This window comes from Lampris incognitus, chromosome 9 (assembly GCF_029633865.1).
Source record: "Lampris incognitus isolate fLamInc1 chromosome 9, fLamInc1.hap2, whole genome shotgun sequence".
Taxonomy (NCBI): Eukaryota; Metazoa; Chordata; class Actinopteri; order Lampriformes; family Lampridae; genus Lampris; species Lampris incognitus.
The window spans coordinates 29,071,661-29,091,220 of NC_079219.1; the positions used below are offsets into that span (position 1 = coordinate 29,071,661).

The window sequence follows — 19,560 nt, forward strand, 5'->3', positions numbered from 1 at the left end:
TTTTTTTGCTTTGTTCTCTCTGTTTTTGCATGTTTTTGGTGGTGTCGTTTTTGGGAAATTTTGTAGGTGTTTTTGTCTTTTGTGTTGCACTGCGGGGGGAACACAAAAGACACCCGAGGGAAATGGAATTTCCTTTCTTTTCTGTACGCAAGTACACGAAAGCAATGACAGTAAATTATTCCTGATTGTATTTCCCACGTACACTAAGTATTCTGTTGTGAGCCTGTATCTGTATCCATTCATGGAGTGTTTCCATAGGCCGGTTCTTATCAATGTTTAACCAAGGTGAGCTAACGGGGCCACGTCACACACAAGACTTGAAAAGGTGCCATTGTAATCTATTGGCTTTAACTCCCATTCAGTTTTATCCTTAACACGGTGATTAAATGTTACACACTCCGGTTAGCTGCTGAATCCTAATGATGTGAAACTCTCTGCAAACTCTCTCGTGTTAACATTTTTAATTGCCACCGTCTCGGTATTGACAGAAGAAAAGGTAAAGAGAGGATTTGCTCAGACAAAGTACCACCCTTGTTCATTTAATGACATTTTAAGATCTACATCTGAATCTGCTGTTGGGCTTAATGAGGGATAGATCCTTCCTGCCCAGAGCTAAAGTCCTGTCTCTGTGGGAACACACAGATAGCAGGTAGACTTTGTCCTGAACAGCACAGGAAGGCCAGCCGAGCCAGATCCTGACCGTCGCAGCGAAGGTAGGCCATTTTACTACTAATGTCAGCCGTTATCGATCGGTTATTAGTTATTATCTAATATACACGAACAGACCTGGGTCAAATAGACATAAAAGTTATTTGTGAGACTTGGGGATAAAATGAGGAGTGCTTTTTTTTCTTCTCTTGTCTTGTCTCATAAAGGATGTGCCTACAGTAAAGGGTCTAAACGTTACAGGAAAATGTGGTTTTTAACCGGTATGTGTATGTGAAAAGTATTTGTTAGGGGGAAAGAGAGAAGTGAAAATGTATATATGATGTGATAGGACTTCATTTTCACTGAGGAGGTGAAAAGCGTTTCCTGCCAGTGTTGTATGACGAGGTTTCAGCAATGCGGTTTCTTGACAGGATAGTGTTGATGTTATCTTGGAGCTCTTGAATGGACCGCATGACAAAAACCTGTAATTTCTCACTAAGGAAGTATTTACCCAATTACTACAGTGAATGACAAAAGCCAAACCAGCAATGTAGAAGACAAATCATCAATCTAATCGTTTTACATGGATTGGCAATTCTTGGTACATAAAGTACCGCTCCATCTTGATGAACAGCTGTATTTCCTTAAGGATCAATAAAATATGACTATAAAACACCCATGCAGCACTTTTGGATGAAAACCGTGGGTCATAATATGCAGGCAATATTTAAAGACACTGGCATTGAAGACTATAACCATTTTCTAATACATTAGGTCATTATATTGATTGATCCACACTCACATCAATCTATTTGGCAATTCACATCATGGACAAAAGCAATGTCACCCTTCTCCATTCCTTCAACTTGATGGATGTGTGCATATATCATGACCTTAACTTATCCATGCATCTTTCATCTGTACCCATTATCTGGCAGTTGCTTCTCGCTAATTCATAAAATCTTTTCAAAACCAGTGTGCAATGGATCAAAATAATGGCAGCCGTAACGATGACTATGGAGCTCAACCCCCGCCCTATAAGCTCCAGGACAATGTTCAGAGCCCATACCCAGGGATGAGCTATCAGGTCAGTACTGGTTCTGGTTGAATATTTTACTATGTCTCATAAAATTATTCTTGCAACAAGGAATTATCTAAAAAAAACTATATATATATATATATATACACACACACACACACACACACACACACACACACACACACATACATACATACATACATACATACATACATACATACACACATACATACACACACATATACATATATATACATATACACGTGTGTGTGTGTGTGTGTGTGTGTGTGTGTGTGTGTGTGTGTGTGTGTGTGTATTAAATTCAGTGATTCAAGTTCTTCAAGTCTCTCTGCGTCGGTGCCGGTATGTTCTTTGTCGAGTAGCTGAAATTTACTTGTTCCATCTCGGTTTCAAAAGTGCTCAACAAGATGAGGAGCGAAAATAACTTTGTTAAAAGAAACACTCAACGGTGGGGAAAGTGCTCAACAAATAAGGAGCAAAATAATCCAGTGATTCATTATTACTTTGAATGGGTTATAGTTAGTTTATTAATTAGGTTGTGAAGACTTTATAAATCATTTATAAGCTGTTATAACGGGGCGTATGGGTAGTGTGGCGATCTATTCCGTTGCCTACCAACATGGGGCTCGCGGGTCGAATCCCCGTGTTACCTCCGGCTTGGTCGGTCGTCCTTACAGAAACAATTAGCCGTGTCTGCGGGTGAGAAGCCGGATGTGGGGTATGTATGTGTCCTGGTCGCTGCGCTAGCTCTGGTCAGTTGGGGCGCCTTTTCAGAGGGGAGGGGGAACAGGGGGGATAGCGTGGTCCTCCCACGCTCTACGTCCCCCTGGCGAAACTCCTCACTGTCAGGTGAAAAGAAGCGGCGACTCCAAATGTATCGGAGGAGGCATGTGGTAGTCTGCAGCCCTCCCCGGATCGGCAGAGGGGGTGGAGCAGCGACCAGGACGGCTCGGAAGAGTAGGGTAATTGGTCGGACACAATTGGGGAGAAAAAGGGGGAAAATAATAATGATTAAAAAAAGCTGTTATAACACACTGGATAAAAATGGCAACCATTGACATGTTGCTTGCCAAACGGTGAGCCCACATTTACCTGTACTGTTAAGCCTCATATTTCACTGGTTCCTTAGCTAGCAAGATCTGCTAGCAACTAGCAAGACCTGAGATTTAACAGAATAGATAGATAAAAAGTGCAGCGGTAACTTAATCTTGCCAAATAGTGAGCTCGCATCCATGTATGAAAACTGTTGTAACTTGTTTATGCATGATTTATAAGGTGTTTACAACCTAATTAAAGTAGATGACTTTTTTGCTTTTTTTTGCCCTGTGATGGCCTGGCGGCCTGTCCAGGGTGTCCCCCCACCTGCCGCCCAATGACTGATGGGATAGGCGCCAGCATCCCCACAACCCTGAGAGCAGGATAAGCGGTTTGGATAATGGATGGATGGATGGATGAAATAAATTTCAAATTGGGGCATTGAGCTAAAACCAATCTTTTGTGATGATCATATCAAAAAGTAGCTAATAACAATAATAATAATAATAATTTACATTAAACCCGTCCGGGTGGCATGGTGGTCTATTCCATTGCTTAGCAACATGGGGATCGCCGGTTCGAATGCCTCATTTTACCTCCAGCTTGGTCGGGCGTCCCTGCAGATACAATTGGCCGCATCTGCAGGTGGGAAGCCGGATGTGGGTATGTGTCCTGGTTGTTGCACTCGCGCTTCTTCTGGTTGGTCGGGGCGCCTGTTCAGGAGGGAGGGGGAACTGGGGGGAATAGCGTGATCCTCTCATGCGCTATGTCCCCCTGGTGAAACTCCTCACTGTCAGGTGAAAAGAAGCGGCTGGCGACTCCACGTGTTGGAGGAGGCAGGCAGTAGTCTGCAGCCCTCCCTGGATCGGCAGAGGGGGGGGTAATAGGCCAAGTACAACTGGGGAGGGAAAAAAGGGAAAATCCCAAAAAAAAAAAAAAAAGAGTAACTAAACCCTAGTCTATTTTAATGAGTTTGCAGACATCTACAGGTTTAAGACCATGTAAAGATTAAAAACATGGCAGGCTGGTGTTGGTGCTCTGTAGGCATGTTTCCATTCAACTGTCACGTTAATTAGGTGCGTTTCCATCAGAACTGCAAATAAAACCCTGCATGTAATTTTACGTGTCCTTAATCACATGTCAGTACTTCAACACCGAAAAAAAGGTGGACCAGTTAAGGTGAAGAAATAGCTGATCATGGGATTAACATCTCTTCACATTTCACAGAAAGTTGAATCGGTTCATCTGGACACAACGTTTATTGAGAGAGAGAAACGTTTCGTCGCTCATTTAAGTGACCTCTTCAATCTCAGCTGACTTGCAGGTATCCCCACCCTTTTAAACAATACAGCTTAAACTGCAGTCAGCTGAGACTGAAGAGGTCACTTGGATGAGTGATGAAACTTTTCTCTCAATAAATGTTGTGTCCAAATGAACTGATTCAACTTTCTGTTATTTTCTTATTTGATTTAGCCAATGCGTTTCCACTGGCTATTTAGTGCATGAAATCTTTGCTGACAAAGACAAAAAACAAAACAAAAACAAAGCACCTCAAGTAAGCGTATAAACCTTTTTTGCGATATTTATCATTTTTTACAAAATTCTGTGTTTCTGATCAGCCTTTTCCCATTCAAAAGGTCAAATTCCACATTAACTGGCTTGATGGAAACCTCAGTTGTGATGTAAGCATAACAGCATAATCAAAGAACGATGAATCAGTTCATCTGGATACATTTATTGACAGATAGGTGTCGATGAAACCTATCTGTCAATAAACATTGTACGCAGATGAACTGATTCAACGTTCTTTGATTTTCTTACCTGGATTATTGAGCATCAAGACATAACAGGATAAACACAGCTGTCCGTGTGATTTAGGTGTGCCAGCTCACCTATCAATATTAACAGACAGAGCCACTACTAACAATTGTCAATAGTGCTGTCAATGCTGCAATCATAAAACCAACACACCCATTATCAATGTTATTATCCTGCTGTGCTTACAATATAGAGTACCAAGACTAGCCTGGCATGTTTTTAACCTTAATGTGATTTTTAACCTGTAGATGTAAGCAAACTCATTAAAATGGTCTAGGGTTCAGTTACTCTTTAAAATATCAGTGAGATACCAAAGCCAAAGCACTACCATATTTTCTTAATTGCTCAATAATGTAAGCCAAAAATTATATTTTGTCTTACTGGCTCAATCCAAAAGGCCAACTGAAGGTGAAGTTCACATTCCGTTCATTAAATTCACTTTTGGAAAGATGTACAAGTTGCATTTAGCCTGTATTGAACATGAATTAAACCCAGCTCTGGTGTCTCCATGTTGATTCTCCAGGTTGGGAAGGGGAACATCGCAGTGGTCTCTCCTCCCAGCACTTATGACAACATGGTCCATCCTGAGGGCCAGGTGGCCAGAGGAGGGCTGCAGTTTAGTGAAGCACCACCAGACTATTACCAAGACTGCCAGGATGACAACTGCTTCAGTGATGCTGCCATAAGAAGAGGTAAGGGCTACGGACAGAGGGAAGAAGTGAACAACTGACAGAGGAACCACGTGTAAGGAGAGTCTAAATGATTGTGTGTGTGTGTATGTGTGTGTGTGTGTGTGCGTGTGCTTGTGCGCTTTGGTGTGTTTGAGTATAAACACACGTCTGCGTGAATGTGGCTGCAGCTGGATTGGAGAAAGCAATATTTACTCTCATTTGCTTGCAATATTTTCTTGAAAATGGTTGGAAATTGAAATTTGTTCTCTGCTCTGTTCTGTACCCTGCTCGACACTTTACCTTCCACACAAATAATTTAAAAACATGACGATGAAATGTGGATTCAATAAATACTGAAACATGTGGGGATGTTGTGCAGCATAATTATTTGGGCATGACATTCATACCCAAATGATTATGCAGACATTCTGCTTCCCTTGCTGTGGTTATATGTCTGTATGGCTCATTGTATGTTTTTCTTCATGTCCGTATGGCTGTTTTGCTAGCCTGGCTGCTTCTGTCTCCTTATCTTCCTCTTTTCTGCTTGCCTGCTTGTCTGCCTCTCTGGCTGCCTTTATGCCTTGTTTGCTCTTTTGTCTGTCTGCCTGTCTCTATCTGCCTGTCTATCTGTCTGTCTCTATCTGTCTGTCTGTTTGTCTGTCTGTCTCTTTCTGTCTGACTATATGTCTGTCTGTCATTCTCTTTCTGTCTGACTCTATATGCATGTCTCTCTGTCTGTCTGTCTATTTCTGTCTGACTCTATATGTCTCTCTGTCTGTCTGACTGACTCTATATGTCTGTCTGAGTCTATCTGTCTGTCTCTTTCTGTCTGACTCTATCTGTCTGTTTCTTTCTGTCTGACTCTATCTGTCTCTCTGTCTGTCTGTCTGTCTGTCTGTCTGACTCTATATGTCTGTCTGCCTCTGTCTGACTCTATATGTCTGTCTGTCTGTCCAACTCTATATGTCTGTCTGCCTGTATATGTCTTTCTGTCTGTCTATCTGTCTGGCTCTCTGTCTGTCCATCTGTCTCTTTCTGTCTGGCTGTATATGTCTGTGTGACTATATGTCTGTCTGTCTGCTTGTCTCTATCTGTCTGCCTGTCTGTCTCTCTGTCTGTCTGTCAGTCTGTCTGTATCTGTCTGACTCTAGATGTCTGCCTGTCTTTATCTGTCTATGTCTGTCTGTCTGTCTCTCTTTCTGTCTGACTCTATGTGTATCTGTTGTGGAGTACAAAATGTACTCCATATGCACTCCATATGTACTATGTAGTTTTCCACTTCTCTGTCTTTGTGAAACTTCTCACTCACTGCAGACACACATACCCATTGTTCTCATGTAGGCCTTCCATGGGGCCACATAAGCAACTGCTATCATGCTTGCCTCCCCATTGCCGCATCCCAGGGACGGCCTGGTACAGCAAAGATAAGTGCAATGGACCTTCAGACACTCACGAGGCACAGAACGTGATTAACGTAGATGTTTCCTGCATTCCTTTGTAAGATTACACCTTAGTTGATGCAGGAAACATCGTGTATGATGCAACGGACTATTCTATAAGAAACCACTACCTCCAGCTCAGGGGCAGAGCATATCCTCACAGACGAACCTCTGTGTAGCCTTATGTCTCTCCATCTGCAGATGCATTAAAGATTCTCTATTTGCTTTAATATTTGTCCGATGATTATTCTCCCCAGAGGTTGCTGGGGCAAGAGCCCATTAAAAGGATAAAGGAAAATCCACAACAATTTCTATCTGCCTGACTCTATATGTCTGTCTTTATCTTTCTGACTCTGTCTGTCTGTCTGATTACCATCTCATTTTTCCCCTCTGTCTGCTGTCCTTTCTGTCCATCTGAATAGGTTTCATAAGGAAGGTCTACCTGACCTTGATGATCCAGCTTCTTGTCACCGTTGGGATCATCTGTGCTTTTCTCTATTGGTATGTCACCATTACACAGAGGAACGTCTTCTTTTAGAACAGGCATTGTTGTCTGGAGTTCCTCTACCCACCACCAATATCTGAGCATTTTGTTCACTATAAAACCTCAAAAACACAATTTTGTTGCATACATCCTTCCTCTTAGATAAACTTAGATAATCCTGAATATGAGGAAACCACACAGGAGGTTCTCCACTAAGACGTGGCAGAACAAAGCATTTCGGACTTATTGTATTTTCCCTTCCACTTCATTTGAAGGGCTTATACGTTCTGGATAATGGATGTAACAAAACACCAGTACAGTAATTCCCTATGATAAGTTTTATTCAGCTCCCATGTGCACACTGCCCTCTGTTAATATTTAATGAAACCCTAGTACTGGTTCTTCAGAACAATGGGTGCTCTATGAGTCTCCCACTCATCTCTCTCTCACTCTCTCCTTTCATGGACTTGAAGGGAGGCTCTCAGAGAATGGACATTGGACAACGAATGGTTCTCCTACACCATGATGTAAGTCATCACGTTGACTCAAAAACATTTAGATTCTTCAGACCCTCTGTGTTGTCTTTATTTATTTATTTATTTTTTACCACGTTGAATATCTATAAATCCTCTGGGAAATTATTTAAATGTCACCACATAAACTCTGTAGAGGTAAGATCTGAAAATGCCACCCTGTTCAGAGTTCCTATTTTGCAGACAGGTAAGCTACATTTTGCATAAATAATGCATTGAGTGAATTCACAATTTCATCGCGGCGCTCTTTGCCATTTATACCCTGTTTATTTCCTATTTACGATGCACTCTATATTCTGTCTGGGATAGGGCGGCAGTTATGGTGCTCATCGTGGCCTTGTCCTGCTGTGACAACCTCCGTCGTCAAGTCCCCCTCAATTTCATTGCCCTGGGCTTGTTTGTGAGTACAGCCAGCCATCAAATTAAACCCCACCACACCTGCTTCACTGCTGCCAAGGCACTGTTCTCTCCGTTTATTTACTTTCTATTAGTTTGCTATTCTCTGTCTCTCTCGCTTGGTCTCGCTCTCTGTCTCTCTCTCACTCTGTCTCTCTCGCTCTGTCTCTCTCGCTCTGTCTCTCTCTCTCTCTGTCTCTCTCGCTCTGTCTCTCTGTAGTTGTCTCTGTCTCTGTAATTTGACAAATATTGTTCATATTGTTCAAAAGATATCAAGTTTGTTTTTGATAATGTTTTTGTTAAAGACTTGTTTCAAAAAGTCAAATTCTCTGTCTCTCTGCATCTCTCTCACTCTGTCTCTGTCTCGCTCACTCTGTCTCTCTCTGTCTCTCTCTCTGTAGACCATCGCAGAGGGCCTGATGCTTGGATCTGTGGCAGTGTGAGTGCTCATACTGTGTCCCTAAATGTATACCCCTTTGTCACTGACTGATCAGCCATGTAGGAGCCAAGAATATTAACAACACCGATATTAGACAACCTGGGGTAATATTGGTGATCCAGGGTTGATGAATTGACCGTAATTCGATAATATTTCAGCCTTAAAATATTAGAACACAAATTAAGTTGTGTCACAGATAGAAAACATGTGTTTGTGTGTGTGCACGTGCATGCACATGCGTATATGTAAAAAACATTTGCACCCATGTTAACAGCCATCCCCCGCCCCCCATCATGAAGACACTTTTCTTTCTTAGCTTCTTGTCACTTTTGATAGCATCGTTGGGGTTTACCAGTTTCCAGCTTGAGGTCTCAATCCCAATAATTCATCCAAATGATCATATTTATAGGATATTTCTATAGACCAAGTTTTAGTGATTTGAACTCAGTGTACGTTATGTATTATGCAATGCAATCCTCATGTATGGATTCTACTATATCTTCAGTTCAGGAACATAAAGCAGATAATCAAATGCAAAAAACAAAAACAAAAAACAAAACATCACATTCTCCTGAGAAAATGTGATTTTCCTTTTGGTTTGAACTGTAGCCCTGCCATCCATGATACCACTGCATGTTGTATTGAGCTTTATTCCCATTGCATATCTGTTTCTGCAGGTACTTTGAGGCCGAAGCAGTCCTTTGGGCTGTGGGGGCCACAGCGTTGGTGTCCTTCTCTTTAAGTCTGTTTGCCATGCAGTCAAGAGTAAGTTCTGTCTTACTTCCACAGCTGTTAAACCAAATATGACATTTTATGCTTACTTGTGTTTGCTATGCAGAAATTCACTTCTTTTTTTAAAACTGAGATGTGCACCATGCAGTTTAAGGCAAGTCTACTTGTAAAATGTCCATTAAACAATCAGTAGCAAATGTTTCACCCCCTATTTTTTTTTTTGGACAAATCTGAAACTAAACTCTTTAACTGTGAAACCTGTAATTAAGGAACTTAAACAAATACTCTTCCTCCCAACTCTGCTAACATTCTCTTTGTAATCAAAAGCAAGTTTTCCTACCTCTCTGTATTCACCCACACTTACACAAAAACTAAACGGTAGCCATTTGCACGTCAGATCTCATGTGCATTGAATTTTTTTTTACCTGCAATGGGTCACCCCAATGTGCTAATCTGCAGCACAGCTGCAGTCCAGAGGAGCTGAAGTGCCCTCACTTGAATGCCAATCATGAGTACAGATGAAAGGCGCTCAACACTTTTTCTGTTTGTGAACTTCATCCGATTAATTTCTGCTCCTCTTCTCCCTGCAGTGGGACTTCACCGCAGCCAACGGGTGCATGTGGGCATTTGGCTGGACCCTCATATCCCTTGCATTGCTCTGTGGGATTATGCGATCCCAGGTGAGTCCATGGGCCCAGATTTCAGCAGCAGACTTCAGGGGGGAGAATGTTCTGGCGTCCGACCTGAGTGGTGAGCACTCCTAGGGGATACACTTGGAGTTCAAAGACAGGTTTCATTCCCAGGAGGAGTTCATCTCAAGAACAGACGGTGTGGCTGGGTAGACTAGAAACTAGACAAGAAAGACTTTGTGTACTTGAAGATATGTGTACTTGAACACCCACACACAGAGTGATACTTACATGAAGGCCGTGTATCTTTTATTGGTGATCGCCACCCTTGTCGTGGCTGCAGGTGTTAGACCATTTAGCGAGAGAAAGGATGAGGTGAAAGGGAACATACAGCTCATTATTGATGGTTTCTCCCAGAATAACCTAGACCAGACGTTAACATTGTGTACTGTGTTGTACAACACATAACAGGTTGCAGGTTCACACGAATGAAGGAGACCATTAGTAAAGCTGCTGCAGCATGCCGCCTCCTAATAACGAGGTTTCAATAGGCTCCACTAATAAGTTCTCTCATAGGGATCACTGACCTTATTTCTCATCTCGAGAAGGTATGCCTTCTGAATATAACATCATAATATTCATCATTCATTCAATTCAATCATACCATTAGGCGTCATGGTGGCACAGTGATTAGGGCTGTCGCCTCACAGTAAAAAGGTCCTGGGTTCAAACCCTGGGGTTGTCCAACCTTGGGGGTCGTCCTCTGTGTGGAGTGTGCATGTTCTCCCTGTGTCTGCGGTGGGTTTTCTCCGGGTGCTCCAGTTTCCCCCACCATCAAAAAGACATGCATGTTAGGGTTAATACTCTTGTCTGTGTCCCTGACCGAGGCATGGCAAGACAAACTGGAGTTGGTCCCCGGATGCTGTACGGTGGCTGCCCACTGCTCCTAGCTACACAGCTAGGATGGGTTAAATGCAGAGAGGAATTTCCCCACGGGGATTAATAACGTATCTCAAAATCAAAATAATAATAAAAAAAAAAGATAGTCTTCTGTGTTTAGAATTTACAAAGGAATCAACATTCTTATGACTTTGTTTTTCCCCCCCCAACAGTACCTTTACATTGTGTATGCCTGCCTGGGAACCTTGCTATTTTCCATTGTAAGTATGCTCTCCTCTGCAGAGAATTGATTTTCTACATCTTATTTGAACTGTAAGACGAGCCAACACGATAGATGAGGCTCGCTGTCAAGTGTGTCCGTGCGCAGAAAGACTTGATCTGGGGTCGGGGGGGAAATGCGGCTGTTCCTGTGCCTATCCATCCATTATCCAAACCGCTTATCCTGCTCTCAGGGTCGCGGGGATGCTGGAGTCTATCCCAGCAGTCATTGGGCAGCAGGCGGGGAGACACCCTGAACAGGCCGCCAGGCCATCAAATGGCCAACACACACACACACACACACACACACAACCACGCAAACTACACGTCTATCCCTAACCCTTAACCTAACCGTAACCCTAAAACCAAGTCCTAACCCTAAAATAGACCCTTTTCCTTGTGAGGACCTCTGAAATGTCCACACAAAGTAGTTGTTGTCAGGTTTTGCTATCCTAATGAGGATATTTGGTCATTTGGTCCACACAAGGATAGCTAAACATGTACACACACACACACACACACACACACCCACACACACCCACCTAGGGACAATTTAGGGACCTAGGGACAAGTGTTCCTGTGCCCTTTAATTTCAATTATGAACCGCTTTAACAGCAGCAGGCCACATTTCGACAGCCACCTCTCTGCACGCATTAACAGCAAATGTTGTGACCCATCCCTTTATCCAGCGCCAAATGAGCAGTGCAGCAGCAAGTCAACAACTTGTTTTCGGCTGCAGAATGTCAATGTCACAACCATCATTTGTCCTGTTTTTCTTTTATTATTTTCAGTATTCCCTTTCTAAGAGAAGAAATCCCATACGCTTTTTCTTATCTATTTAAACACTCCTCCGACAGACTCCTTTACTTTGATCTCTCATCCTCTGTTTTCTATCTCGCCTTCAAACATCCACACACATTTTCTCCTTCCAGATACCCTTCAGACATCAGTACTCTCGGTGTTATATAATAATATTGCGTACAGCCGGGACATGAAGAGGCATTTCATTTTTCTTTCACTTCTCTTTCTCCTCTGCAGTACATGGTGATGGACACCCAGCTCATACTGGGCGGGAAACACAGGAAATACGCCGTCTCCCCAGAGGAGTACGTGTTTGCAGCTCTCAGCCTGTATCTGGATATCATCACCCTGTTCCTCCTCCTGCTCCAGCTCATCGGGCTCTGCCGCTGACACCACCGTGCCTCCCTCGCACTGACGCACGAGTCTGCTTTTCAAGAGGAAATCTAATTTTGGGTGAAATTTCCTGTCTATGATGGTTGAGTATGTATCAAGGTTAGTATTACATGGATCTGAGGAGGGAAAAAGGGATCACACTGTTCCCAGCGGACCATCAAGTCTGGATATCAAGTCCTCCGTTGCTGTCTGCATATTATTCATGTATAGCTAACCTTCACACAACGTGGCACCGTCACATCTGTCTTAGCCAGGCCATTTGACTGTATGGAAAATCGCTATTTTGAAGAAAGCAAATTCCAATGAAAGTCAACATATTGAAGTGTTTGATCATTAATGTGGTTCAAATGCTAAGGCCCTCAACTAAATGGATAAGCAGTTTGGTGAATAGGCAGAATACATCTTTTCATTGTCATTCAGAGAAACAGAAAATGCAACCTATTGAAGATCTGCGCAGAGCAAACACTTATCTTTCTAAAAGAATGCTTAGTCGGCCATTATCAAGGAGTTGTTCTGTTCAGCAAAACTTACTGTGTGCAAAATACTATACATGTTTAATTAATATACAACGGCTACTGAGCCCCTGAGCCAGCACAGGATGGGGAGCTTTTCCCTCATTAAAAAGACTCCACTAACCATTATCTACCTGATACACCTTTCAGATTTGGTCGACCATCTGTTTTAAACCACTTGAAATTTGAGAATTAGTATTACTATGGATTTGAGAGGAAATAAGATTAAGTATATTTAGAAATGAGGTAAAATACAAGGTAATATAGCTTTCCTGTCTGGACACAGAAATCTGATCAAGTTAACATTTGGAGCAGAGCGCATGTGGCCTCAGATACAACAACAACATTTGTGGTCTGAGTTGCAGTCTGCTTTATGATGCTCTACCAGAAGCAGCACTACATTAGTTCAAATGCACATTTTTTTGTTTTAAATGTTTAATCTATACAAAGTAGTGTGATCTGATGCTGGCTCACTTGCAGGAAATATTGTATGGGTAGTTTCCTAGTTCAGGATCAGGTTCACTTTTTCAAACTGAGAACTGTTCTCTTTATAGACTTTCACAACTTTTCAGGATAAGCACTTCCACAATACAGCTAACCTTGGACAAAGGCAGTGCAATCTTTAATACTTTAGTGCCTTTTGTTGTTTAAAAACTGAATATGGACATAATAGCACTTTTTTAAATTCATAATTTATCTTGGAAAAACAAGTGATACCTTGTCAAACAATCTCACACTTCATACTAGTCCCGTTATACTTAAATGCACGTTTCCTATGATAACCTTAATAAAGTAGGTAAATATATAATTGAGACTGAAGTAACGTTGACTACTGTGTTTCACAATAAAAAAAATACAAAAGTAAATCACCTCAGTTTATTGGCATCATCACACATCAATTTCTTTCATATAAAGAGGGAATGTATCAAGTATAGACTATGAAAGTGCAAATAGCATTTCAAGGATTAGTTGCTTTACAATAGAAAATCTCATGAGTTACAAAATGTTTTCCATTCTAAAATAAATCACTTGGACATTGTAAGTGAATTACAAAGGAAAATACAAATTCCATGTGGATTTGTACTCATTTCATGTACAGCATACTGTAAAGGAAAAGAAAGGACCATTTGTTTAACACTCCTCAGCTTAAGCCATTCACGGTACTGGTGTCCAACTAAAACACAGACAGCCCTCAGCGTCTCACTACTGCAAAGATGCATTTGAAAGCAAACAATACATTTGGATTTACCGCTGCTCCACGAGCCCACTAAAATAAAAACATAACTTACTTCAGTATAGTCAGCCATTAAGCTGGGGAAAACAAAAAACATAATTCAGACAATCATTAACTGCCAACCATACTCCATATACATGGTGGACAATGACTCAGTACAGTTTAACTCGAATCAGTTACTCATCATCCATTCCCTTCAATGGATAACACTTATTTCAAATAGCTACTTTATATTTTGGGTATCCTCCAGTTTAGTGTCAGATACATGGTGCACACATAGCAAGCTGAACCTTGTTAGAATTCTTTTAACGTTTCCATTTCTAAACCACAGATAAACCAATGTGTTCCCTATCAAAAGGGGCAAATTCAAGATGCCCAACAGCACAAAACTGTGAGAAATAAGACTTTTTTTTTTCTGAAAATGAGATTGGACACAACCATCATACAATACATAATCATATAAAATCAGTGTTATGTATTAACACGTTAAAAAAAAACCCTTCATATAAGGACCAGAAAGGGGAGTAGGGTTGGGCGATATGTAAAAAGGTTCCTACCGGCCACCGTCGGCCTAACAATCGCTGATTGTCAACCCCCCCCACCACGACCCCACATCGGCCATTTTCACCAAACGCAATCACGGAAGAGCTCGTTGCGAAAAAGAATACATGACCCCCCATTTGGGATTATTTTGGGTTTAAACCGGATGCAACCGGTAAACCGGAGGACCTAAATGAAGTAATTTGCCGTCTCTGCAAATGAGTAGCGCCGGCAAAAGATTCTTAACACCACTAATTTGCACGAGCATTAACATGAAAATCCAATTTTACTGAATCGTTACAGCTACTGTTCGTCAATTAAACAACATAAATCACCTTGAGATCTTTGCTACGTAAGAAACCACAAAGACATGCTAAACAGCAGTCCAACACGATTTAAAAAAAAAGAAAAGTCTGATGGCAATAGATGAAAGACGCCTCTGCTTGCAGCCTCCACATGAACCAACAGGAGGGTTAGCATAGCTATGCTATGACATGACCAGGGTGCGCAACTGCACATGCACGTTGCTTTTCAGCACCAATCGGTCGAACAGCAACCATTAAAGATGGCTTAGTTGTCATTTAGTCACTGCCTTGTTTTCCAGACTCATACGAAATCAGTGTAACATCCATCCACAACCCATCCATGGGGTTAGCGGTTGTGTCAGGAATGGCATCCGACGTAAAATTTCGCCAAATCAGTATGCGGATTGACAAGACCGCCATCGTTACTGCGCCCTCACACACATGGTACCGACGGAACTTATCAAATCAGTGTATAAAAAAAAAAGGGGGGCGGGGTGTATCAGATCACCTGGGAAACAGGGAACAAGCCGAAAGAAGAAGGAAATCAGTGTAACCGGAAAATGCATTATGGCCCAACTCCAACTGGCAGTTCCTATTTGCACACTTACAGGTTAATTATTTACCGAGTTGAATTCTCGAGGCAGACCATTAAAATTAGCAAAATAAAGGGACAAAAATCATGCGCAAAAAATAAAATTAAAATAAAATAAAAATCACCCAAAAGAATCCAACCGCTAATTGGACTCAGCCAATCACCAATTACCGATATTTTCGTCCAATCGCCCAAGCCTCAAGGGGAGCCTAAACATATTGAGATGGGGGACAAATACTGAAAACATTCTTAAAACTTAAAACTTCACATTTGGACAATCTCACAACCCTAAATATGTGAGTGAAACAACTTTAAGGTAACAAGTGTTAGATTTTGTATACACCGTTAGTAGACACTGTTTTGATAAGCACTCAGGGAAATAATGTGTTGAAAAATAACAGTGATTGACATAAAGGCACTGTGATGAATTGCGTAGAGAACCATTTCAAACATGTTTGGCACCTCATGTTTTTGAGATGCAATACACTTTTTTTCCACATACTACAATGCAACACCAGAGAATGGCAGAGCACTATGAAGGTTTAGCCTGACTTATAATTTCAAAGGACCCTGTGACAAAAAAGTGACGTAGGCTTGATAAAGTAATTCACATGGCACAATTGAACTGCCTGATTATCTCGACTACTGGCCTTTTCCCCATTTTATATTTAAAAAAAGCTGTGCTGCACACTCCCTATTAGTCTGACTTTTGGAAATGTTCCATATTCAGCTCAAGTCCTAAAACACGCATTAATTCAAGACAGATTACTACTATGCAGTTACAAGGGTGTGAACTGGACACATCCTGCAGCCACGCTGTGACTACAGTACAGCGAGTGTTCTGACACTCGCTGTACTGTACTTGTTTCTGAAGCTCGCAAGACATTTCCAAACAAATGACAAGTGCAGCATCATTGGGAGAAAAAAAAAAGCTGAAACCCGAACAGCTGTTTGAAAAATCTGTCCTGAAACATTTCTGACAAGCCAGTCTGCTTTCAGCCTAATAGTTACAACTGAGCTTGAGTGTGATACGTAAATCAACTTTAAGTACACATCCCCTAGATGGTCTTTTGACTACAGATTTACACAACAATCAAATTTATAAGATTTGGATTTTGAAAGTATCACTTTTTAGAGCTTTAGGATGACACTTTTTTCCCAACTTAGACCTTCACAATGAATTTTTTTGTTTGTGTTTTACAAAAGTGAAGGCAGGCACAATTTGCTTTGAAAAATCCACTTGGTGATAGCAAACTGTGCTTTTGCTAGTCAGTGTTTGGCACCTATAGGGTAGGCAGACGTGGACAGGCATGAGAAGTATTTCTCAGACTACAAACTGTTCAACAAATTGTATACTGGGATAAAATATTACTGTGCTCACTGTGTACAGTTGATACACCTGTGTCAAACCTGATCCGAACATACAGTAGGCTTTAACTCCAGTGGAAAATATATATATCAAAAATTTACCAGACCTGCATAATCACTATGCTAAATTCTATAGGTTTTACACCTCCTAACAGGTTTCAGAATAAAAGAAATGTTTATATTTATATCTGCACACCATTCATTTTAAGTAATATCCATTCACATTCTAATCAAATCCGTCTTTCATTTCGTGCTGACTTTCCAGAAATTAAATTGCCTAACCACTTGTCGCTCAACAGGGAGGCCATGCATGCCTCTTGTTGCCTGACAAGACTAAACAGAGGACCAATATGCTAACAACCACACTGGATAACTCTCTGCATGACAGTTAAGAACTGTCTTACCACCTCCTACTGTTACTGAATACCTGCCAGCCTGTGACACATTCGTTATTCTTATACTCATGCCATTTGAACCCTAGTCTACTTTGCATTCCAGAGTGGTTTTTGGCCTACAAAAAATGTTCATATTTCCCTGCCTCTGGTCAACCTGTTGAATCACACCAGGTGCACCTGCTCCTCCCACTCGGAGGAGCTAGTGCTAGGCAACTGGTCGGACACAGAGTCACATCGTGGGGTGTCAACGTGGCAGGCCTTTCCACCACCCCGCTCAACGTGCTTGCCGCCTGCATCCAGCGTGGCCATATAGGGTTGCGACAAAGTGTCCAACCCAACTAGATCCAACTGGGTGGGCCTCTCAGCGATGGCAGCCTCCTTCTCCTCTGGGTCAGTCAGCCTCTGAGGGCAGCGGCTCACATCTTCCACCTCCTCCTGAGACTTTATGTTGTCGGGCTGGACAATGACCCTCCCTTTCTTATTCTCCTCCAGGTACCTTCCTCCATCTCCTCCTCCAGCCGGGTGTAGCACATCGAGGTCAGTGTCGGAGGAGATTGAGGGGACCAGCGTGATGCCTTGGGGGTTCATGTCATGGAACCAAGCCATGATGTTGCCCAGCAAGTTAGCGTTGGCTGCTGCTGCAGAAGACGAAGATGGCTCCTGACTGCCAAATGTGGTCGAGTCTATCGTGTCACTGGAGGAAAAGAGACCTGATGATGAGCCGCTGCCACCGGGTATTGGCACAGCGCCAGCATAGGGCCGGTGGTGATTGTCGCAGTGCTGAGAGGGGACGGAGGTGGAAACGCCGCCACCAGCAGCAGAGTACTGGCTAGTGATGTTGATGTTGCCCAACCTAGACAAGTTATCCCCGAGCTCCATAAGCTCTGAGCTGCTAAGGGAGGCTCTGGAGAGGACCTCCACGCTCAGTGTGCTCTGTTCCAGCCGAGAGGGCAATGACGTACCAATAGCACCGAGGGACGCCTCACTGACAAAGAAGTCTTGGTTGACATCGCTCCCTGCCATCCCAGAGTCTTGGAGTGACAGCTGAATTGCCAGTAAAATGTTAGGATCATCATCATCCAAAGAGCCAAGACCCTGGAACAGAATACAACCAAATAACTGAAAATTGTTTCATTTAGAAAATACTATTAAGAGTGCCTCCATAGCCACATGGTTGCAGCGCATACCACATGGTCACAACTGTCACCGGTTCGGTTCCGGCCAGCGACCTTTGTTGCTCGTCATACCCCCCTATCTCTCTCTCCCACATTTCCTGTCTGCCTCTTAACTATCGCTATTTAAAAATGCCCAAAAATAATCTTGATGAAAAAAAAAGATTTTTATTTCCATTAAATGCTTCAGTTTGTATTTTTAATTTGTTCAGCATTTAATTATAGTGGCAATCTTGGAGATTCTGGTTGCGTTCTTTTTTTGGCATGCACTTCCCAGGAGTCATTTTAAAACTGCTAACTAGTTTGTCCACCACAACACTGGAATATAATGTCCCACCTTTCCTCTCTGGTGGACCAACCACTGCTGGGTGACATAAAACTCATCACTACCTTTGCAAGGCATGGGAATTTTTGGCGGGAATGTCACCACAGACACATGTTTGTATTTCTCTGCATTACTGCAAAGGCTTTTATCAGTGGCCAATAGTCAGAATCGTCATTGTGTCACCTTGATCAGCGAAAAGATGGTTACATTCAATAAAGTGAGAATCTTTGAGATTGCCACTTTAACCTGTTTGATATATCTAAATAAAAGATCTAAAAATATCTTGAAGACTGAAAGATGAGAACTACTTCATTCATACAAGTTGATTTCTGCCTTTGTTCTTGATTTAAGCAGGAAATTTCACCCATTTCACAACTCCAGTGCGTCTTTTCTTCTTATTTTTTGCATGTCACAATCCCTAGGATATACAGTGCATTCAGAAAGTATCCACGCCCCTTCACTTTCCCCACATTTTGTTATGTTACAGCCTTATTCCAAAATGGATTAAAATCTTTTTTTCCTCATCAATCTACATACAATACCCCATAATGACAAAGTGAAAAAGGTTTTGTAGAAATTATTGCAAATTTATTAAAAATGAAAAACTGAAATACTGCATGTACATAAGTATTCACACCCTTTACTCAGTACTTGGTTGAGGCACCCTTGGCAGCGATTACAGCCTCAAGTCTTCTTGGGTATGAAGCTACAAACTTGGCACCCCTATATTTGGGGTATTTCTCCCATTCTTCTCTGCAGATCCTCTCGAGCTCTGTAAGGTTAGATGGGGAGCGTTGCTGCACAGCTATTTTCAGGTCTTTCCAGAGATGTTCAATGGGGTTCAAGTCTGGGCTCTGGCTGGGCCACTCAAGGACATTCAA

General features: G+C 42.1%; 2 protein-coding genes across 2 annotated transcripts in view; one reads left to right on the top strand and one right to left on the bottom strand.

The window, feature by feature from the left end:
* The first annotated feature begins 362 nt into the window (after nt 1–362).
* Nucleotides 363–13,608, top strand: zgc:110410 (uncharacterized protein LOC553618 homolog). The gene is made up of 11 exons (XM_056285693.1): nt 363–713; nt 1,625–1,735; nt 5,085–5,253; nt 7,094–7,172; nt 7,629–7,682; nt 7,998–8,088; nt 8,486–8,523; nt 9,201–9,288; nt 9,846–9,935; nt 10,997–11,044; nt 12,081–13,608. Exons 2-11 carry the CDS (start codon nt 1,631–1,633, stop codon nt 12,231–12,233), a joined length of 915 nt encoding a protein of 304 aa, XP_056141668.1. The 5' UTR covers nt 363–713; nt 1,625–1,630; the 3' UTR covers nt 12,234–13,608.
* Nucleotides 13,609–13,615: 7 nt separating this feature from the next.
* LOC130117575 (ankyrin repeat and IBR domain-containing protein 1-like) overlaps nt 13,616–19,560 on the bottom strand; it is an 81,365-nt gene continuing 75,420 nt past the window's right edge. The window contains exon 20 of the mRNA XM_056285691.1: nt 13,616–18,277. Within this exon, the coding sequence (XP_056141666.1) occupies nt 17,345–18,277 (933 nt within the window). The 3' untranslated portion in view covers nt 13,616–17,344. The remainder of the gene's footprint in view (nt 18,278–19,560) is intronic.